At 57.7% G+C, this 22,216-nt stretch overlaps 1 protein-coding gene across 6 annotated transcripts in view; it reads left to right on the top strand.

Moving 5' to 3' along the window:
• The first annotated feature begins 4,471 nt into the window (after positions 1-4,471).
• GRAMD4 (GRAM domain containing 4) overlaps positions 4,472-22,216 on the top strand; it is a 102,062-nt gene continuing 84,317 nt past the window's right edge. The window contains exons 1-2 of one of the 6 annotated variants that reach the window (XM_033233560.1): positions 15,515-15,547; positions 15,605-15,663. Coding sequence is in view for 3 of the 6 variants with exons in the window: in XM_033233553.1 (XP_033089444.1) it covers positions 16,022-16,048; positions 16,559-16,650 (119 nt within the window). In the remaining 3 variants the exon portion in view is untranslated. Of the gene's footprint in view, positions 4,534-5,529; positions 5,720-15,514; positions 15,548-15,597; positions 15,664-15,780; positions 16,049-16,558; positions 16,651-22,216 lie in introns of those variants that run through there. The other 5 variants (XM_033233557.1, XM_033233553.1, XM_033233556.1 and 2 more) reach the window with 5 other exon arrangements.

Genomic DNA, 22,216 nt, shown 5'->3' with positions numbered 1-22,216 from the left:
CTTGTAACTTAACCAAGATATTTGTGCTGGACCTGCTCACAGGCACGCTCCAGATTGCAGCCTATGTGCCTTCCCTGTTTGGCATAAGCAACTTCCTCTTTTCCTTTGTTTTGCCGTTACTTTTACCTTTTTAGAAAAGTTTTAAATTGTTAGCCAATCGGGTTGTAGTTTAAATTGTGAGATCTGGCTCCAGCCAATAGAGACAGGACACAGGAGCAGGGACAAACTACATAAAGGATAAAAATTGCTTCCCTCCTTTGTTCAGGTGTGCTCTCGCCATTGTTCCATCTGCAATGAGCACCCTTTCTGCAGAAAGTAAAAATGACCTTGCTGAGATAATTAAATTTATGTTGAGTGCTTTATGTTCTTTGCAGCACTAGGGAACAAGCATTCTGTTTCTAAACATTTTACATATAACACAAATATTCAAAGCATAGCACCCCCTCCCGCCTGCTTATTACCCAGAGGCCTCCAGTCTACACCCAGAAGCCTTTCTCTACCTGAAGCACTGATGGGATCCTGTTGTTTCTGCTTGAAACCCGGCCATGCTCCTTCCTGCCCTGGGATATGGGCTGTCCTTTTCCCAGCTAAACAGAGCAAGTGGAGCTCTCTCTTCCCACCAGGCCTTTGCATATGCTCTTCCCTCTGTCTGGAATCCTCTTCCTACTATCTTATCCTAGTTAACCTCTGGTCACTCCTTGGCCTCTCTTGGAGTATCACCACCTCCAGGAAGCCCTCCCCAGCCTTCTGCGGCTCTCTGTCTCATCATTGACCACACTGTGACTTCATTGCCTGCCTGCCTCTGTCTCTCTGTTGGATAAGAAGCTCCCTGAGGCCAGAGACCATCTTGAGTGTTCCTCCTGCCACATGTCAACAGCATAGGGCCTGGCACCAAGGAAAGGTCAGGATAAGTTTGTCCTTGGGGTGCTCTCAGCCTCAGTTCGATTCTCTAAAAAAGATGAGGTTGGCTGGACACAGTGGCTCAGGCCTGTCATCCCAGCACTTCGGGAGGCTGAGGCAGGTGGATCACCTGAGGTCAGGAGTTCAAGACCAGCCTGCCCAATATGGTGAAACCCCCTCTTTACTAAAAATACAAAAATTAGTCAGGCATGGCGGCACATGACAGTGGTCCCAGCTACTGGGAAGGCTGAGGCAGGAGAATCGCTCAAAGGCAGAGGTTGCAGTGAGCCAAGATTGAGCCACTGCACTCCAGCTTCGGTGACAGAGCAAGATTTTGTCTCAAAAAAAAAAAAAAAAAAGATGAGGCTGTCCTAGATCCCTTCTCCCAGCCATGACCCGTATGGGGTGTCGCCCACATGCCTGTAGCAGGGGACATTGGGGGTGTACTGCCCGCTGACCCTCCCATGCCAGGGCACAAGGACTCAGATGCATCTGAGAGCTAAAACACTTCTAGCTCCTGGAATTTTCAGGGGTGGGAGGCAGGTGTCAGCTCAGGAGGGGTTAAGGAAGCACCACCTTCCCACGATTCCTGGCAGCAAGCCGGTGCCAGGAGTGGTGCTAGCAAAGGTAAGGGTGAGGCCGCCTCCTGGGAGCCCTGACTGTTGAGGAGTGGGACTGGCCCCTCAGCTGTCTGGCTGGGACACCGCCATCTCTGGGCCAGAGCTGAGAGCCGCCAGCTGCTGCTCTGTTCGGTCGCCTACAGGAACCCTGACTCCCAGCCTGGGACTCTTCGCCCAAACCTCTCACCACTCCAGATCCAGGGGCCTTCCTCCCTAGCCCTGGCCCCACCCCTTCTCCCCTAATCAGGATGAAAATAGCAACCGCCGGCACTTCCCAGTGCCATTTGGTGCCAGGTGCTGCCATCTCTCGGGGGTGGTGACGAGGTGACGTGGGGAATGGCCTGGAACCCAGAGTCTGTGCACCCCAGGGCTTGGAGTGCTTCCTTCCCGTCTCTCCTTGGTAGCCCCAGGCAGGTTCCTGAACCCTCTGTGCCTTGGCGTCCCGTGTAATAAAATATGTGGTTGTGTGTGTGTGTGTGGAATGACAGCCTGGATTCTACACGCCAAGGTACGAACCTTCCAGGTGCACTTGCTTGGTGCCAGGTCCCATCTCAGAATGTGAGGAGGGGCTGGGATGTGAACTCAGGTTGGCCTGCCCCTGCCACGCCCCTGCCACTCACCGACTTATTTCCATGCCTTTTTTTGGCCACAGACAAACGTAACAGGATGGCCTTGAAGAGCCAGTGGACGGTGCGGGGGTGTCAGGCTATATGGAGACCCCTGCTTCCACTTGTCATTGGTTCCTCTCGAGTCCTGTCACCTTGCCTCTGATTCCCCTCAAGGCTCTGAGGCCGGGAGGCAGGGGTCTGAGGGCCCCGCTGGCCTGGCCCCTGGTGTGAGCAGGCTCCAAACCTCCTTCCCACGCCACCCATCAAGCTCAGGGCTCTGCCGTGCCCACTCGGGGCAGTCCTGCCCCACCATCCCTGTGTCCGGTTCTGCTTGGAGCAAAGGAGGGGGGAGCCGGCGGTGGCTTTGCCATCCCCAGCTACGTGACCCTCAGGGTCTGGCAGCCACTCTGATCCTGTGCTCTTGTATGAGTTTGCTAGAGCTGGTGTAACCAACACCACAGACAGGCGGCTTACACAACAGAGATTCATTTCCTCATTCTCCCAGAGGCTGAAAGTCTGAGATCAATGCGTCTGCAGGGCTGGTTCCTCCTGAGGCTTCACTCCTGGGAGTGCAGATGCTGCCTTCTCTCCGTGTCCTCACGCGATCCCCCCTTTGTGTGTGTCCATGTCCCCATCTTCTGCTTTTATGAGGACACATGTGCTGTTGGGTTAGGGCCCACCCTGAGGGCCTCATTTACCTTCATTGCCTCTTTAAGGACGCTATCTCCAAATGCAGTCACATTGGGAGGTATGGGAGTCAGGACTTCAACAGATGAATTTTTGGGGGGACACAATTCAGCCATAAATGCTGCTCTGTAAATGGGCTAATAGGATGGCTGTGAAGAGCCACGGAGCAGGGTGGTGGGCACCACGCAATATCAAGTGTCGACCTTTGTGGGGTGTGTGGTCCATGCCTGTCCACCAGGCAGGGGCTCTGTCTGACTCTCTGCACCGCACCAGTTTTGCGCCCCTACCGAGCAGGGACTGGGCACCCAGCAAATGTCTGGAGTGTGGGCTGGATATGAGGGGCTAGGCATGCTGGGCGCTCTCGTCTGGTTCCCTTCGGCTCCTGCCTGCTCACTCCTAATCCTGGCTGTTCACGAAATGAACATTCCTTGGGCGCTTGCTCTGCGCCGTGCTGTCTGCTGCAGCCCCTTTTCTGTTGGGGCACTGCCTGCCCCAGCCCCAGTGGTTCAGATGGCACTGCTGGTCACAGCACCCTTGCCTCCGCTCCCGCAGTCCCCTTGGCTCAAACGTGACACACGACCAAGTGGGGCTGATGAGAATCCTTCCAGGAGATTTGCTGGAAGGGTGCGGGGCCGGAGGGGGTCTCTCTTTGGGATTGCTGCTCTGAGGACGGAGGCTTTGTCTCCACAAGGAGAAGCAGAGAGGTTCAGAGATGAGAAGTGATAAGGAGCAGGTGTCCTGCTGGCAGAGAGACTGCCACTGCTGCACCTGCACAAACAGGTTGCCTTTGGGGCTTGACTGAGTCATTTGTGTACAAAATGACCCTGACGATGACACATAGCCTGGCCAAGGTCTTGAGATGTGGGGACAGCAGCGAGAGACTCGCACAGGAAAGCTCTGGGCCTTTGCTCCCAGGAGCAGCTCACCTGGGCTGTCGGGGGAGAGAGGAGGCAGGAAGGAGCACAGTCAACAATGGAAATGATTAAAATATGGTCTCGGTGCTGAGGCAGGAGGTGCCCTAAGGGTCCCCGCCCTACCCCAGAGCCTTGGCAGGTGGGAGTCTGGGATCATTTCTGAACAGGCTGGCTCAGGAGAGCTTCCTGGAGTGGGTAGCTCTGGAGCTAGGCCTGGGAGGCTGGGTAGAGTTAGTGTAGGGCAGGTACCCCTGGGAGGATATGACCAGAGCAGGGAGCGGAGGCAGGAAAGTAGAGCTTGTGTTTGGGAAAAACAAGTCCTGTTTCCCTGGAGGACAGAGATAAGGCAGGAAAGCCTGGAGGGTTTGGGCAGCGGGGAGGGGGAGCCAGAGAGGTCAGGCAGTCAGGCCCTGTGCTGGATGGGGGCTCTAGGCACAAATTAGTCATCTCCGCCATCCTAGGAAGAGACGGTCCTGCAGACAGCGCGCCATCGCACCCCATGCTGCCTGCGGAGGCACAGGACAGCCCTTGCGGAAGTGCTGGATCCTTTACCCTGAAATCACTGGGTCCTGCAGTTCTGCAGACGGGAACCTGAGCCTTGGAAAAGTACAGCTCACCTGAGTGCCCGCCTCTAACCCAGGTCCACCAGGGCTGGACCTGGAGGAGGATCAAAGAGAGGCCCTGAATCTGGCCCCAAGGAGCTTCAGGTTCACTTGAGCTGGGGCCCTTGAGGAAGTGGGGAGGGCGGATCCAGGTCTGGAGTCTTTGGATTGAAAGGTTGGAGATGCCTGTAGGACTCCCAAGGTCAGTGAGTTGAGGGCAGGGCACTGGGGCAGGCAAGAGACACAGGAAGGGCAGGGCACAGCACAGAGGACCCAGCCTGGGGAGGGGGAGGCAGAGAGGGCTGGGCAAAAACAGCCTCCAGGCCTTGTGTATTTTCTCCACTATGGTTCTCCTCCACCCTCCCACCCCAGCTCCCTGCAGCCATCCTCCTGGGTAAGACGCTAAAGCGGGTCCCCTAAACCTAGGGTTCTGCAGGGCAATCCCCTCTGCCCCTTCACTGAGCACTCTCCTGTAAGCTAGACAGCCTTAAAGCCGGGTGGTGGCTGGTTTCTTCTGAAGGGTCCGGAACCCGGGGACAGGTGTGCTTAGAGTGGGTCCCCTCTAGGGATGTTCTGCCCCGCAGGTAGTGCCTGGGGAGATGGAGGGGTGTGGGTGAGATTCGGAGAAAGGGTGGGCCCAGAGGTCCGGATCCTGGGGACAGACAGCACCCCGGGCACCCTGGGGTGGGCGCACCAGGTACTGGCGCGAGTTTAGCGGGGTTCGTAGTGCGTCCTGTCCAGCGCGGGCTACAGGCCCAGGCCCGGCCCCGCGTGGCGGTCGGGGAAAGGCACTTTCTCCCGGGACGCGGGTCTCCGGTGGCAGCGCAGTCCCTGACCTATCTCCGGAGCGGCGGGCGGTCCCGCGGGGCGCGGGCGAGGCCACAGCAGCGTGCGTGCTCGTGCGCGGGTGAGCCCGTGGCGTCCGCCGTGGCAAGCGCGGGGACGGCGTGGCCGTGGCCGGCGGTGGCCGCGCGTGCGCGTGGGTGCGAGCGGCGGGGGCGCACGTGGCCACCCAAACAAAGGCAGCGCCTCGTGACCGAGCTCGCGCGCGCGGACCCACCAGGGCAGGCGCGCCCCCGCGGACCCCGACTCGGCCGCGGGGCGGGGGCGGCGCGCGGGGCGCGGCCCCTTTAAGGCGCGGCGCGGGGCGGGGGCGGCGGCTGCGCAACGGGGCCGGGGGCGCGCAGACTCCGCGCAGCGGGACGCGAGCGCGCGACCTGGCGCCGCCGCCGCCTCCGCGCTCGTGGCCGGGACCCGCGGGGCCGCCTCCTCCCGGCTCCCCGGCGCCGCTGGGCTCCCGGGCGGGCGGTAGGTGTAGCGCGGCCGGGCGGCCGGCGAGGGGGGCGCCGCGGCGGGTGGATGAGAGTTGGCCCCGATCTCCGCTCAGGGTAAGCGGCGCGCGGACACCCACCCATCCCGAGCTGGTTGCCCCGAGGCCACGCTCCCTTCTGGGCGGGCGGCCCGCGACCCGGCGCACTCGGCCGTGCTCTCCCTGCCGCTGCCGGGGCCCGAGCCTGAGACCCTCCGAGCAGGGCCCTGCGCGGGCGCGCCCCGCACACGCCCCCGGGTCCCGCGCGTCACGGCCGCCCCCCGTGGGCACCGGCGGCGGCAGGTCCGGGTTCTGCCCGTCGGCCGGGGGAGATGAGGGCATCCCGGGGTTCCGGGACCCGGACTGGGGTGGGGGTCGCCGGACCGGTGTCACTGACGCTGGGCCACTGGAGGGGGACGGGATCGGCCAGTGCCCGCCAATGTCGTCCTGCCGACCCGCTCCCGGGTGGGACCGGAGAGGAGGAGGGCGCCCCAGCCCCTGCTTCCCTACAGACGACCTCGCCAAAAAGTTGTGGGCGCTTGCCCCCTCCGTGCACACCACTTTCTGCTCTGTCTCCTCTCTCTTTGTTCGGGATGTTGAGTTCATGGGGCTCTGCTGGGGCGGGCTGGCACCTTAGCTGGAGCCCAGGCCCGTGCGCCTACCAGAACGTGGGATGCAGTGTGGCAACTCAGGCCTGAGTACAGGTCCAGAGCAGGGCGTGCACCCCTGCCAGGCCCTGGACAAGGGAGGGAGGAGAGCCAGTTTGTCCCCAGCTGGGTGGGCTGGTGCCCCTGCCCTGTTGGCTGTGTGGCAGAAGGTGCAGCAGTGCCCTGGGGCCTGGGACCTGAGTGTGACCCCCCAGAACCAAGTCCACTTTTTCGACTGTTGCCAACCCTGCATCTCCTGAGGTAGGAAAGGTTCGGTTTGGGGGAGACCTTTTTGCAGTATGGGGGTTCCCTTCTTGCCTGCCTTGTGTGGGTTAGGGAGAAAATCCAGAGGTGTCTCTCCTACACGCCAAAAAGGAGGTGCCTGAGTCCCAGCCCAGTGCAGCCCTGCCCTGGTGCTGGCTTTGGGGCTGGGCCTGGGAGGGAGGTCAGGGTCAGGGCTCTGTTGCCTCAGAAGTCGAGGACAGTGCTCCAGAGAGGAGTCTGGGACTTGCCTCCCTCACCCTCCTGCTCTGTGACCTTGGGCAAGGTAGTGAGCCTCCTGGACCTCAGTTTTCTCACTAGCAAGTGGGCAGGGGCAGGTAAGAGGATTGAATGAGGTGACGTGGGCCTCCCTCAGGCTGGGCTCGCCCTGGGTTGGGGTTCAGAATGGGTTTAGGAGGTCAGTCATGGCCTCTGTCCCGGGCGCTGTGGCTGAGCCTGAAGTCTGATCTGTTTGCCTGACTTTTGTGTCGGCCCATTTGGGGATACACAGTCTGGCCAGGGAGCGTGTTCAGTGGCTGCCCCTGCCCTGTACTGGGGTGAAACCGCGTTCCCCTCTTGTTAGCTGGGACTCCCCAGATGAGTTACCTCAGTAACCCTGACCCTCCTTCCTGCTGCAGACCCCTCTGAAGACCCCTGCCTGGCCCAGGAAAGGGGCCTGCCTGTCTCGCCTTCCTCCTGCCTTGGTGGCGGTGTGGACCCGTCTGCAGCACTTTGTGGTCCCAGGGCAGGGACCTCCAAGCCGCATGGTCCTCACAATGCTGGGCTCACAGGGAGATGCAGCTTGGTCCTGGAGCCTGGGAAGTTAGGCACCTGGGTCTCAGTGGGCCACCAGCTCTCTGCTCTGTTGCTCTTTCTTCTCAGCTGCCGCTGTGGCTGATATGTGGAGTGCGGCTGTCCCAGCCGTGCAGCCTGGGGGCAGGTTGGGCCTGTCCTGTGATCTGTCTTGCACTCTGGAGAGCCATTTCCTGGAGACTGCACTGGAAAGTGTCAGAGTTGTGGTGTGCTTCCATATGGCCCTGGGAGGCTGTTTGTTCTGGGTCTCCTGCTGAGGGAGGTGGAGGACCCTTCACCGGGAAAGAACCAGGTGGTCTCTCTCCAAGCCACTGGCCTTCCAGGGCTTCCCCTTGGTACCCTCCTCTTATCTGTGGAGCCCTGCGTCGGCATCAGGTCACCTTCGCTCTCTGCTGTCTGGGGCTTTACTAACTTCACTAACTAGAAAACGAGGGAGGAGAATCAGAGCCGGTTTTCCTGAATCACCGTTTCTGCTGTAGAATAGAACAGTGGTTCAGGCTCAATGAAAACCAAGTGTTTTTGGAGTCCAGTGAGCCTTTGCTGTCAGGGAGGGCTGCCAGCCTGAAGCCTGTTTTCTCTTTGGAAAGAGTGTCAGAATAATGTTATAGATGTTACAGAAACAGCAGCGCCCCACCTGATGGGTCCTGGTGACAACCCTTTTGTGGGAGAACCTGGGGCCCCGATGGTCCCGTGGTGTGATCCGTGTTAGTGACTGTGCCATCCATGTACCCCCTCCCCTCCCTGGGGGCCACATGAAGCCTGCTTCCAGCTCCCCATGTTTCTCTGTTTGGGTATTTCTCTCCGGTAGCCAAATCTACTGGGCTTTGTTTGACAGTGGGGTTCCAGTCCTGTCATGATGGGGCTCCGGTCAGGGGCTCATTTTAGGAGGCTGCCCCTTCTCAGGGAGCTGGGGAGGCTTCCCCGTATGTGGGCCTCTGTGTGTCAGGTTTGGGGGCTCCTGCCTAGTGGCCACAGTGGGGGTATTTACAGAACTCCTGTTGGTGTGGGTGTGTGCTGGCTGGGAGGGAAGACGGCAGGAGCTGGCTGGGTGGCCTGGTCATCCCTTGCCTAAGTTCCTGCCTCCTCCCCTGCAAGGCGGCCCAAGAGGCTGCTGCCTGGCCTCTTTAGGGGAAAGGAGACCGTCTCTGCAGAAAGCCCGGGGCAGCAGGGACAGTGTTGGGGTGTGTGGCAGAGCATCCCTGCTCTGACAGAAATTGGCAGTGAATTGAGGGAGAGAAGCTGTGGCCGGGCTTAGTAAGTAACAGGCGGAAGGCAGAGGTGCTGGCTGGGAAGCAGCGTCTCTTGCCTGACTTGGAGATGGTCATCTGCTGGGTGCCTCCGAGGCCGAGTGGACCACTCACAGAACTTTCAAAGTCCTCTGGTTTGGGCATCCCGCAGGCTGGCTTGGGGTCTCTTTGGCACCATGGTGGGTTTAGAAGCCTTTTCTTTGGCTTTTGGTGGCACAGCAATGGTCTGAAAATACTGCTTGTAAAGAAGTAAAAGTTCAAGTCCTCTACCATCAGGTGTGGCTGGGGGGTCTGGGAGGAGGCCTGGATCTCCCAAGGGGACAGTTATGCGAACAGAGTGTCACAGGCCTAACCCAGCCCAGCGGGTGGGGCCCAGGCCAGCCTGTCACCTGCTTGGAGCCCTTGGCTGCTGGGGAAATGTAATAGTTTAACTTGAGAACTTAAAGGCAGGTCACTCAGACTCTCTTAGAGATGGAGATGGCGCAAGAGAATATGGGTTTTGCCGGGCGCAGTGGCTCCCACCTGTAATCCCAGCACTTTGGGAGTCTGAGGCGGGCGGATCACCTGAGGTCGGGAATTCGAGACCAGCCTGACCAACATGGAGAAGCCCCTGCGTTTACTAAAAATACAAAAAATTAGCCGGGTGTGTTGACGCATGTCTGTCATCCCAGCTACTCTGGAGGCTGAGGCAGGAGAATTGCTTGAACCTGGGAGGCGGAGGTTGTGGTGAGCCGAGATCTCTCCATTGCAGTCCAGCCTGGGCAACAAGAGCGAAACTACGTCTCAAAAAAAAAAGAGAGAAAAGAAAATGCGTGTTTCCCTAATTGGAGAAAGCCCTGTTGTTTTGCCTTTGGTGTCTCGGCATGTGGCAGAGGCCTGGGCGGACACTTTGGGCTGGTAATTCGCCACTAATGACAGTCCCGTCTGCAGGGCTACTGTTCTGATTGTTTGGCGTTTGAGTTGTAAGCTAGGGTTGTGATTATGTTTAAACCCTGTGATTCAAGTCCCCTGTGGTTACACAGGAAAGGCAGGAAGTATCAAAAACATTCGTAATAGTAATAGAAATCACTCATTCTGCACAGCAGGCCTGCGCCGAGTGTTTTACACAAATTGTCTCAACAAAGTCCTCAGAGCATACAACTTCACCCCATTTTACAGATGAGGAAACTGAGGCACAGGGAGGCAGTGCAGCTTGCCTAAGTCCCCAGTTTGTTCCCTAGCAGAGCTGGGATTTGCTCTGAAGGCTATGCTCATAAACATTGCAGCCTTTCTGCCTTCCGAATAATCCTTTTCTAAGAGGGATTTTGTGAGAGAAATACCAGCAATAAACTTAAAGTCGTGATGAGACTCCTCTCTTTGCTGTCAAACATGCAGTAAATAGCAACACGTGGATAGCATGTCCTCCTCGCGGCCAGATAGCCCTCTAAGCGTCATACACGATTTATTTTCGTAACAACTGGCAGTAGGTGCTCTTGTTAGCTGCATTTCACACAGGAGGAAGCCCTGGCACAGAACCGTTCAGCAACTTGCCCAGGGCCACAGGTTGCTGTGTGGTAGAGGTGGGTTTGGACCGATGGGAGGTGCTTTTAACCCAAGCCCTATATGCACAGGAATTGGGTGGAGAGCATGCTTGATCTTGCTGTTGTGTGTTCTTGGGCAAGACACCTAACCTCTCTGGGCCTCAGTTTGGTCACTTGTAAACGAGGGCCTTGGCCTAGGGTATAGACGCCAGAGCTTGAGAGCTGGCTCTGGCCTGAGGTGGCTGTGTCTGCACCGCCTCCCACAGGGAGGCCCAGGTGGGTGGAGAGACCTGGCTGCCACTTCCCTAGAGGAAGCAGGTCTGCTGAGGAACAGGCTGGAGCCTTGGCTGGGGCTGGGTGGGGCCTTGGCTGGGGCTGGGTGGGGCTGGGTGGGGAGGCCATGGGTGGTCGAGCAGCGAGGGCTTCTGGGATGCACTTGGCAGTGGCCGAGTCAGTGCCCTCTGTGAAGTGAGGTCTGAGAGGCAGAGCGTGGGGGTGCTGAAAAACTGTGAAGCTCTGTGCTGCGTGAATTGTTACTTGTCCCTGGGGAACAGGAGGGACAAGAAACTCTGCTCGGGAGCCCGTGCTACCAAACTCCCGCGAAACTGTAGTGGGAGAAGCTGAATGCTGGGCAGTGAGCAGTTAGGAGTCCCCAGGAAATGACTCAGTCTCTCTTGGTCGGTTCCCCTGCGGGCCATTCCTGGGACCTCTCTGCTCCACGTTCCCTCGCCAGGGAGGCCTCCTGTGAATGCCCCAGCCATGTGTCTGCTGTCACCGCTCTCCTCTTCTGGAGGTTCTGGTTTGTCTACTGTTTACCATGCTTCCCTTCTAGAAGGTGGGCTCCTGAAGTTAGGGGTCTCTGCTCATGTCTAGCGACCTGGAGTGGCACTTCATGGTGCCTGGTATCCTGGGACCCTGGCTTGGGGCTGAGCTGGGCTGTGGAGTGAGGTAGGGCCAGGGGCCAGGCTGGGAATGAAGTTGTTTGTTCTCCACTCTTGGTGTTGACCTTGGCCACCTGGCTGAGGTGTGTTTGTCAGCATCTTTATTGAGGTGTAATTCACGCACCATACAACACACTCATTTAAAGTGCACAGTTCACGGACTTTTAGTACATTCACCAAATTGTGCAACCATCACCACAGTCGAAACCCAAACAGGAACCTGGGCCTTCTAGATACTTTAGGCACTCCCTGGACCCTTCCTCCCCACCCCTGGCCACCACCTTTCTCTCTCTCTCTCTTCTTTTTTTTTTTGAGATGGAGTTTCGCTCTTGTTGCCCAGGCTGGAGTGCAATGGCACGATCTCAACTCACTGCAACCTCTGCCTCCCAGGTTCAAGTGATTCTCCTGCCTCAGCCTCCTGAGTAGCTGGGATTACAGGCATGTGCCACCATGCCTGGCTAATTTTGTATTTTTAGTAGAGATGGGATTTCACCATGTTGGTCAGGCTGGTCTCGAATTCACGATCTCAGGTGATCCACCTGCCTCGGCCTCCCAAAGTGCTGGGATTATAGGTGTGAGCCACCGCACACCCAGCCAACTCTATTTTTTAAAAACTGTTTTTGGCCGGGCGCGGTGGCTCAAGCCTGTAATCCCAGCACTTTGGGAGGCCGAGACGGGCGGATCACGAGGTCAGGAGATCGAGACCATCCTGGCTAACACGGTGAAACCCCGTCTCTACTAAAAAATACAAAAAATTAGCCGGGCGAGGTGGCAGGCGCCTGTAGTCCCAGCTACTCGGGAGGCTGAGGCAGGAGAATGGCGTAAACCCGGGAGGTGGAGCTTGCAGTGAGCTGAGATCCGCCACTGCACTCCAGCCTGGGCGGCAGAGCGAGACTCCGTCTCAAAAAAAAAAAAAAAAAAAACTGTTTTAGACTTATAGAAAAATTGCAGAGATAATCCAGAGTTTCCAAATTATCCCTACCAACCATTGCAGTTTGTTTGGTGATTAGCATCTCACATTAGTGTGATAGGTTTGTTACCATCCAGGGACTGATATTGATACATTATCATTAGCCAAAGTACATAGTTTGTTCAGATTCATTAGCTTTTACCTAATGTCCTTTTTCTGTTCCAAGACTGCATCTCGGGTCCCAGATGACATCTAGCTGTCGTGTCTCTGTAAACTCCTCTTTGCTGTGACGGCTTCTCAGAGTTTTCTTAGTTTTGATAACTCTGACAGTCTTAAGAAATAGTAGGTAAGTTGTGGGATCTCCATCCATTGGAATTTGTCTGTTTGGACAATTGGAATTCCTCTGTTGGAATTTGGATGCGTCTCTCGTGGTGAGACTGGGGCGCCGGCTTAGCGGGAGGAAGACCGCAGAGGCGCGGTGCCCTCTTACCAAATCACGCCAGGCGCACACCGCCCATGTGGCCCGCGGCTGCTGGTGCTGGCTTGGCCACCCAGCTGAGGTGTGTTTCTCAGGCATCTTCATAGCAGTTCTTGGCTTTCCTTCCTCCAGGACTGTTACCTTTGGGAGGAGGTCAGTACAGCCAGCCACAATTAAGGTCTGAGGAGTCACGCCCGCCTCCTTGAGGGCGGAGTGACTGCGTCACTGATGTGGCCTTCTTCTGCAGGGGGGTCTGTCTCTTCTCCTCATTTATCAGTTTATGCAGCTGTTTACTTATCCGTGTGGGTTCGTGGATACTCATTTAATCCGCTGGGTCTCTGCGGAATGCCGTTATTTTGTTTGCTCACTTGTTCCAGTGCTGGCTGTCGGATTCCCTGGACGTACCCCTTCACGGTGGGTGGTGTGAGTCCTTCCTCACTTTCTGGCCCTACGAGATGCTCCAGGCTCAGCTTGTCCATTCCCTGCCCAGGCTTAGAGTCAGCTCCTTCTCCAGGGAGCCCGGGTTCCTTTTGTTGGAGGGGGGAATTGGAAACCGGGATCCAGGTAGCAGGTGCACTTGTCAGTACTGGGTGTCATTACTTCTAGGCCCTCTCGGCTGACAGCAAGGAAAAGCATGCGTGAGCTGACACACAGGTATGTACGTGTCTCTGCCTGTGTCCGCATGTAGCCTCCTGTACCTGTATTGAGTGAAGCGTGAGTTCGCGCGGCTGATGAACTCTGATCCGTTTCCTGCGTGGATCTTTCTCGTCTCCTTTCTTGCTGATCCATTCGTGTCTATTCAAGCAGCAGGAAGCCAGACTCCCACCGCTTGCCACCTATCTACTTTATCCCGGTGTGGCTGCATAGTGGGACTGGAGTTGTTAGTGGGACCCCTCGGAAAACAGTTCCCTATCCCTTGGCTGTCGCAGCCCGGCTGGCTGGGGCTGGGGAGGGGCCGCCGCCTCCCCAACGTGGTTCCATGACTTAGAGGGAAGAGGGGAGGGAGGCTGCAGAAGAACCAGGGACTTCCCTGCTGTGCTTAGTCAGCCCGGCCCCGCAGGGACAGGCACTGGCTTGGCATTGCTTTGAGACGTGAAAGTGGGACTGACTTAGAATGCATCCCGGAGTCTGGCCTCCTCGGGCAAGGAGGAGAAAGGCTGCCGGCGGGATGCTTTAGAGCTCAGACACATCTCCGACTCCATCCTGGCCAGGTCTGTCCCCTCTCTGCCTCTGAACTTGCCACCCTGGCAGGGGACGGCCTTTGAAAACATCTACAGAGCCACATTTGCTGGCCTTTCTGTTAAGCGTCTTTCATGCAGGACTGCGTCGGTCTCTTGCAGAAGTTTTGGGAAGACAGAATCAGGCAGTCACTCCCCGTCTGCTGGTTTGTCGGTGGTGTTTTCCAGGCAGCATTTTTGGGATCTGAGTGGAGCCTGTCTTTTTTTTTTTTTTGAGATGGAGTTTCGCTCTTGTTACTCAGGCTGGAGTGAGGACATAGGAGTGAGGACGGCTTGGGACCGGCCTCTCAGGTCAGCTTGTTAAAGGCCAGCCTCTGTGCAGGGCTCCCGGAGACCCAACCAGCATGTCCCTGCAGCTCCTTTGGGGCCAGGACTGGGGTTCCAGCCACGTGTTGGGTACAGTGGGATACCTGGCTCCTCTGTCCGCCCCCTGAAGGCCCTCATCTCTGTGCTATGGGGCTAGGCCTGCCCGTGACCCCCACATTTCCCCAACCCTATGGAGTGTGTCTAAGGAAGCAGGTGGAATTGGCCTGGCGCCCCGAGTCTGGGGCCTAGAGCAGAGCCCGAGGAGCCAGGGCTGCCCTGGGCGGGGGATGCTGGCCTTCCTGGGAGTGTAGCTTAGGGGGTGGTGCACTCGCCTGCCTATGCTCCTGCCTGGGGCCAGCTGCCTGCCTTCCCACTGACCTTGTCTCCCTACTCGCCCTGGCTCCTCCCCATTGCCCTGCGTGCCCCACTCCTGTACTCGCTGGGCCCCATTGGTTCTTTCCTGCTTTCCAGGTTGAGATTTGTGGGCTGGCTCAGTCTGGTGCAATGGTCAGAGGCATTTGCTAGGTGACGCTGGCCTGGTGGAGCTCTGTCCCCTCCTCTGTTTCCCCTCCCCTCCCCAGCCCAGGGCAGCCCTGGCTCCCCAGGCTCTGCTCTAGGCCTCAGACTGAGGGAGCCAGGCCAGTTCCACCTGCTTCCTTAGACACATTCCACAGAGTTGGGGAAACGTGGGGGGTCACAGGCAGGCCTAGCCCCATAGCACAGAGACGAGGGCCTTCAGGGGTCAGACAAAGGAGCCAGGTATCCCGCTGCACCCAGAGCTCTGGCGTGGCTGAATTGCTGGTGGGGTCTCAGCTTCTCAGGGCAACTGGCTGCTGCCCCTGCTGGGACATGAGCTGGGGGGAACCCCTACCTGTCTGCTGGGGAAAGCGGCCCTGGGGTGAGCCTGGCCTGAGCAGTGACGGCCTACAGGGTCCTCTGTCTTCCTGCCCTGCAGCTGATGAAGAGGGAGCTGAGGCCCTGCAGCTCCGGGGGCACTTGGACCTGGATGGGCAGAGGTAGGAAGGTGTGTGTAGACCTTGGCCCCTGGGTGGGGAGTTTGGCGTTTAAAAGTCTGAAGCAACACCCACACCCTGTCAGTGTCCCAGAACCCAGCCTCTCACCCGGGAAGAACCGGACCGTGACTAGCCCATGGTGCTGGACAAAGCCCGTGCTGATGATCGCGTACTTCCTTGCATGCTTTCTCAGCCCACTCTGTGCCTCATGGCTCTTGTTTGCCACAGAACCCTGGCGAAGTGGATTATGCTCTGCCTGGAGGGAATGCTCAACTGACAGCGGGAGTGGACCCCGCAAGAGCGGAGGCCCCTATGGTCTGTGGAGCATGTGTGCCCGCTAGGCTGTGATGAGCCAGTGATCTGGGGCCCCAGAGTAGAAGGCGACGTTGTGTCCCCAACCGCTGCTGGACCGCAGCAAGGTGTGTGAGTCATTTCACAAGTTCTCCACCCAAGAAGTGAAACTGTCAGGTTTAAGTGTGTGGGGATGGGAAAGGGAAGACTGTTCCAAAAGCCCAGCCGTCTGGAGTGACACCGGGCCATCAGCTCTGGGAGGTGGACACCGGGCCATCAGCTCTGGGAGGTGGACACCGGGCCATCAGCTCTGGGAGGTGGAGGCCCTTTGGGGTCCTGTTCCAGCTTCAGTGCCCAGGTTCGTGTCCACTGCTTGCTTTCTGTAGCCCTTCTCTTCCAACTAGGGGCATAGTCAGAGTCTGACAAAGGCTTGAGGGGGAGGGCCTCCCCCAGCAGCGTGCCTGGCAGGCGGCCCAGGCCGGGGCAGAGGGCCAGTGGGCTGGATGGGGGTCAGTGGGCGAGGCTCCGTCCTATCCTGTCCTGTCCTGTCCTGTCCTGTCCTGTGGGAGGAGCCTAGGCAGGCACACTCAGCCAACCCCAGCACAGGAGGGAGGGACCCAGAGGCACCGGCCTGAGGTAGGGTTGAAACAGGTGGAATTGACTGGTGGTCGTTGCTGGCCCCTGGAGCCTGATCTGCCCAGCAGTGGAGGTGGCAGATGTTTGGTGGAGAGGAAGTGAAACAGGTGTGTGCGCCAGAAGCCTAGGTGTTGGGTCAGGGCCGCAGGAAGATGGTACAGGGCTCCTGATTCTCCCCGTCTGGGCAGACGCACTGACATCACAGGATGGCAAAAGGCCTGAGGGTTCAGGGGGCCAGGGCCTGGTCAGGAGGGGCACAGGCGGGGCGGGAGTAGGTGGTATCTACTTGGCTCTAGATGTCAGGATTAGAGAGAGACTCTGGGACAGCCCCAGCCCTGATGGAGCCACATGGAGCTGCCTTCAGGGGCTCTGTCCCAGAGTCTCTTTGTAAACCTGACATCTAGAGCTGTGACTCAGGCTGGGAGGGCCCTGGGGGCTTACCCCCAGCCACCCCATCTGCTGTCAGACCCTAGGAGCGTGGGAGAAGCCAAGTAACCCCGGTGACTGCCCAGTGTCCCCCACAACCCAATGGCTGAGGAGCCGGTAGGGCAGCAGGGGCAGAGCTGAGGTCAGCACAACTCCGTCCCTGTCTGCCTGTCCCTCTTACGTCCCTCCAGGCAGCGCCACGCAAGGACAGGGAGGTGGCAGGCCTGCTGAGCTCTGTGGATGCGGGGCAGACCCGGCTGGCTTGTTGGAGCACCCGCCCCGGGTGAGTGCCGTTCATATTGGGATCTGCGAAGTGGGTCAAACCACTCTAGAGGGCAAAAGGGGAGCTGTGGCCTCTGGCCAGCCACCTTCTAAGCTTTCAAAAGGCCCCACCCCGGTCCCTCACAGTCTTAGCCATCAGCTGCCTTTGGAGAATGAGCGATCTGAAGATGTTCCTGGTTGGGGGGCAGGGGTGACCAGTGTTCCTGGAGCTGAGGGGTGCCCACCCTTTCCTCTGTCCTCCTTCCCTGGCCTGATCCAGGAGCCCCAGCCTCGCCTCTCCATCCCCGGGGTCTTCAGGCTCTCCTGACGCAGGTCTCGGGAGGGCATGTGACACTGGCATCAGTCCGGGCTGGGCAGAGCCTGGATGTGGCCCAGGCTGGGCTGGAGCCGAAGCCTTTCTTCCCAGGTCCTGTCATAGCTGTGGGGCCTGGGGCTGGTGACCCGGCCTCTGCCAGCGTCCCCCCACCCCCTCCCACGGTAAGGTTGGTGATAGCAAAGTTCTTGTAAACATTTGAGAGGTCCTGTGTAAAGTGCTGGCCCCTGGCAGTGCAACCACAGCTCGTCACTGTGGCACTGGGCAGAGGGCTGGGTACGCAGCAGGTTCTCTGTCAGTACCGATGGGAGAAGCAGGGGCGGCGGGGGGACCTGGGTGGGCGACACTCCCCAGCCTGCTGGTGCTCCAGGGAGGACCTTTTCAGAGTTGGGAGACCCTGGCCCAGTGTCCTTGTCCCTCCAGTTGCTGCTGCCTTCCCAAAAGCCCTGGAGCCTTGTTAAAGAGGGAGCTCTGGATCCTGGGGGAGTCCTGGGTGTCGGGGCAGCTCTGATACGGGGGAGTGCTGGGTGTGAGGGCTGTGCCTCAGTGGCCCAAGGGCAGATGGCCCAGTGTGGGGCTGGGCTGTCTGTGGGGATGGGGAGGGCTGCCCAGGGAGAAGGTGAGTGGGTGGCCCTATTATCTGAAGACCTGCTGGGGCCAGGGGATGTAGGGGGTGGCTGCCACCCCTGCAATGACCCTGGAAGGGCCGATGCTGCCCCTGCTCTGCAGATGAGTAAGCGGGTGTCTGCGAGTTCCCAGCTCTGCCTGCAGGGCCCATGCCCTGTGGCTACCCCCCAGTCTCGCTCTGTTTGCTTCATTTAAGTATTTTAGAAGATCACTCATCTGCCTCATGGGGTGGATCCTTAACTCTTCCGGCCCAGCCCACTCCTGAGGTTTCTAAGTGACCCACCTGCTTTGTGTGCACCCTTAGGCCTGCTGTGCTGCCTGGACCTTGGCCCCGGCCCCCGCCCTGCTCTGCAGCAGCCTGCCTGCCTCCCCTCCCTCAGCCCCTCAGAGAGGCCTCCTGTCAACACCCTTTCTGCAGCTTTCTCCCTACCCCTTCAGCCAGCTCCCCGCCTGGCCCTCCTTGCTGCCTAGTTCCTGCGGTGTGTGTTGGTGGGGAGGCCCTGTCGTCTCCTGTAACTCCTACGATAGCCTTACAGGATGGGTCCTGGCCTGGTTGGGATCCCTGAGTCTGGATGATTCCTGCCCACTGTTGGCCCGGGTGGGCAGAGCCCTGACAGGAAAGCCTTGGCCTTGCGGGGTCCAGAGCCCTGCCCCCACATCTACACCAGCTGCTGCGCTGCCTGGACAGCCCTGTGCCCTGCATGCCTCCTGCATCCAGAGGGGCCGAGCTGGGAGTCTGGCCGTGACAGCTCTGGGGCCACATGGATGGCCCTCGGCCTGACGCCTCTTGGTGGGAGGCTTTGATTGGGAAGCTGGGGGAAGATGGCTGGTGGCTGGGGTTCAGGAGTGCTGGGTACCTCTCCCGGTGCCCTTCCTCCAGCCGATCCTTGGTAGAAAGCTGAGAAGGTGCCGGGGATGGGTGAGCATTCCACTAACCCCGAGGGTGGGGTTGGCCAGGAGCTCTGTCCCAGGGAGGAGGTGACCTGGGCCGCTGTGTGTGTGACCAGGCCTGGGCTGCTGCTGTGGACGCTCGGTCAGCTAGTGTCTGCCGGTTGCTCGTGACTGGCCTGGTTTGGTGGCCTGGTGGAGGGGAATGGGAGGGGAGAAACCCGGGCTGGGCCCAGGTAAGTGTCAACAGGGGAGGGAGAGAGCAGCAGAGGTCCCACCAGGGCGTGATGAGTGAGAGGAGGAGGAGCTCAGAGAGACTGGGGGAGAGTCCACAGTGTTGTCTGAGGACAGCTAAGGATGATGGACATTACTAGTTTTTAAAAACAGCCAGAGGCCAGGCATGCTGGCTCACACCTGTAATCCCAGCACTTTGGGAGGCCAAGGCAGGTGGATTGTCTGTGGTCAGGAGTTCGAGACCAGCCTGGCCAACATGGTGAAACCCCGTTTCTACTAAAAATACAAAAATTAGTCAGCATGGTGGTGGCAGCTGTCATCCCAGCTACTCAGGAGGCTGTGGGTCGAGAATCGCACGAACCTGGGAGGCAGAGATTGCAATAAGCCAAGATGGCACCACCCAACTGCAGCCTGGGTGATAGAGCGAGACTCTGTCTCAAGAGAAAAAAAAGAAAGAAAAAAAAAAACACACCCCGAAAAACAGCCAGAGAAGGCAAGAGCCCTGGAATGGCCTAAGATGGGAAACTGCTCCCCTCTCAGCCACAGGGTCCAGTGTGTGATAGTGAAATCGCTCTTTATCTTAAATTCTCTCATCAGGGACTTAACAGAAATTAACAGGGCTGGGTGCAGTGTGGCTCATGCCTGTAATCCCAGCACTTTGGGAGGCTGAGTGGGGGAGGACTGCGTGAGCTCAGGAGTTTGAGAGCAGCCTGGGCAACATAGTGAGACTCCATCTCTACTAAAAATAAAAAACATTAGCTGGGTGTGGTGCTGCATGTCGTAGTCCCAGCTCCTTGGGAGGCTGCTTGAGCCTGGGAGATTGAGGCTACAGTGAGCTGTGATCACCCCTGCACTCCAGCCTGGGTGACAGAGTGAGACCTTGTCTCAAAAAAGTTACATTACGGCTGCATCAGAAAATTGGGGTTTGTTGGTTTGGACAGATTTACCGAATTCATTTGGATGAATTTACTGAAGCTCTGTGAGGCAGAGGCCAACAGACATTGCTGAAGTCCTAGGTTGCACCCCTCAGAAAGGCCACCCCCGGGCTGGGCGCAGTGGCTCACGCCTGGAATCCCAGCACTTTGGGAGGCCGAGGCAGGTGGATCACCTGAGGTCAGGAGTTGGAGACCAGCCTGGCCAACATGGCAAAACCTCATCTCTAATGAAAATAAAAATTAGCCGGGTGTGGTGGCGGGCACCGGTAATCCCAGCTACTCCGGAGGTTGAGGCACGAGAATCACTTGAACTCGGGGGGTGGAGGTTGCAGTGAGCTGAGATTAAGCCACTGCACTCCAGCCTGGGTGATAGAGCAAGACTCTGTCTCAAAAAAAAAAAAAAAGCCCAGAAAGGCCACCCCCCGCACCCCTCAGTTAGCTGTGCCCAGCCGTGCCCAGGGACAGTCAGAAAGCATCCATGGCATCAATGGGACGTTGGGGCCTAGCCCAGGACTGGTGTGTCCCCTCCTGTGCCTGCAAGCTGTATGCAGCAAGGCCCTCCCTCTCACCCCCAGGTCCCCACACTTGTCAAGGGCATCACGGCACGTTCCAGGAGAGTTGGTTGATGTCACCGGAGTTGAGACCCCATCCTGAGGCCCAGCTCAGCAGGGCATGCCACAGATGGGGCACCATAGGGTTACACCCCCAGAGTGCCCCAGGGAATGAGGCCCACTGCCACTGCCACCAGCCCAGCTGACTTAATTGACAAATAAGTGTGGTTCTTTTAAGTTGCGCAAGTGTGTATTTTTAAATAATTGACTACTTAATTGTATGATTAAAAACAGCAGAGCTGGGTGCAGTGGCGCGTCCCTGTGGTCCCAGCTTCTTGCGAGGCTAAGGAGGAAGGATCCATGGAGCCCAGGCGTTTGGAGCCAGCCTGGGAAAACAGAGGGAGGAGACCCTGTTTCGAAAAAAAAAAAAAAAAGAATGAAGTGAGTTGTTCGCACTGAGTCATGGTGAGGAAGGTGAGGAAGCCCCGCTGTGGCTGTGTGGTGAACTCAGTCATTCGCAGCTGGGAGGGGCTTGATTCAGTTTCTCTCCTGAATGTTTTCACTGTTCCGACTGCATCAGGGAGGAACCACATCCTCTGTGCCTGCAGAAGCAGGATTTCTCTCCCGAGAGTCTCAGAACTCTGTGGCCCACCTGTGTGGTGACCAGCTCCGCAAGGGGCTTTAAAAACCCCGGCGTCGGCTGATTTGTGGCCGGCATCGTGGAGGGGCTGCTGGCTGCCTGCCTTGCTTTCAGTTCCACATGGAGACAATGACTCTGCTGCACTGAGTTTCAAGAATTTTGGCAATAAAAAGAGCCTATATGACCTATTTATAAAGTATTCCAGAATCACTTACATGAATATTTTGTCCTAAATTCTGTATAATTAGAAGATACAAACCCCACATTGTGATTATTTTTGTTCACCAACATAACCTAAATTAGAACTCTCCATGCAGGCTTTCAAAAAAGAAAGCATTTGAACAAAAACATAAAAGGAATTGGTTTTATCCACACCGTTCTCAAATACTTGAGAATAACGTGTTTGCTTAAGTAACATCGAATCCTTGTTTACTGTTATTTGATTTGCAGACCTTTCCCCTTTACCAGTAGCAGAAAGGTAAGTCGTACTGAAACGTTTAAAAAGTCGTAAGTTCTGACTTTGAGGCCTGATGAACCATCACGGGATTCTCCCCTGCCTGGTTCCTTCTCCCCAGAACCTCACGTTAAGCAGAAGATTCCTTGCGGGTGGCCCTTGTTGCAGGCGGTCTCTCTGAGAGACATCCCAGTTTCGCAGCTGGACAGGGAAAGGGACGTTGTTCTTGACCATTTGGCAGGTGGTCTCTGAGTGCCTCTTCTCCACTGGGCCTGCCGCACAGGGAGGGCAGGTGGGACCCCCCCCAGCTCCTGCCGCAGGGCCTACCAGGAGTCCCCTGGCGGGCGGGCAGGGGTGGGCCAGCGTTACGTTCAGTGTCTTTCCCATAGCCGACGTTCGGTGTTGGGGCAGCCTTCTAAGGGAGGAGCCTTGTGGGCCAAGTCCTCTTCCCCTTGTCATCATTTGGGCTTCCGGGGCATAGAATGGGATGCGTCCTTGGCCTGGGGTCTGTGCTGCTGTTAGGGGTCTGTGCATCGTCCTCTCGTCTATTTTCATTATTTTTATTTATTATTTTGAGATGGAGTCTCGCTCAGTCATCCAGGCTGGAGTGCAGTGGTGGGATCTCAGCTTACTGCAGCCTCTGCCTCCTGGGTTCAAGTGATTCTCCTGCTTCAGCCTCCCGAGTAGCTAGGATTACAGGTGTGCATCTCCATGCTGGGCTAATTTTTGTATTTTTTTTTAGTAGAGACGGGGTTTCACCATGTTGGCCAGACTGGTCTTGAACTTCTGACCTCAGGTGATCCGCCCGCCTCGGCCTCCCAAAGTTCTGGGATTACAAGCGTGAGCCACCTCACCCGGCCATATTTTCATTATTTTTAATAAGGTAATGGGAACCTCCGGGCTAACCATCAAGCAGAGCCAGCCT

Source organism: Trachypithecus francoisi, unplaced genomic scaffold (genome assembly GCF_009764315.1).
Source record: "Trachypithecus francoisi isolate TF-2019V2 unplaced genomic scaffold, Tfra_2.0 Lachesis_group14, whole genome shotgun sequence".
Lineage (NCBI taxonomy): Eukaryota > Metazoa > Chordata > Mammalia > Primates > Cercopithecidae > Trachypithecus > Trachypithecus francoisi.
Note: the sequence above shows the minus strand (reverse complement) of the source record. Positions and strands in the feature narration are given on the sequence as shown.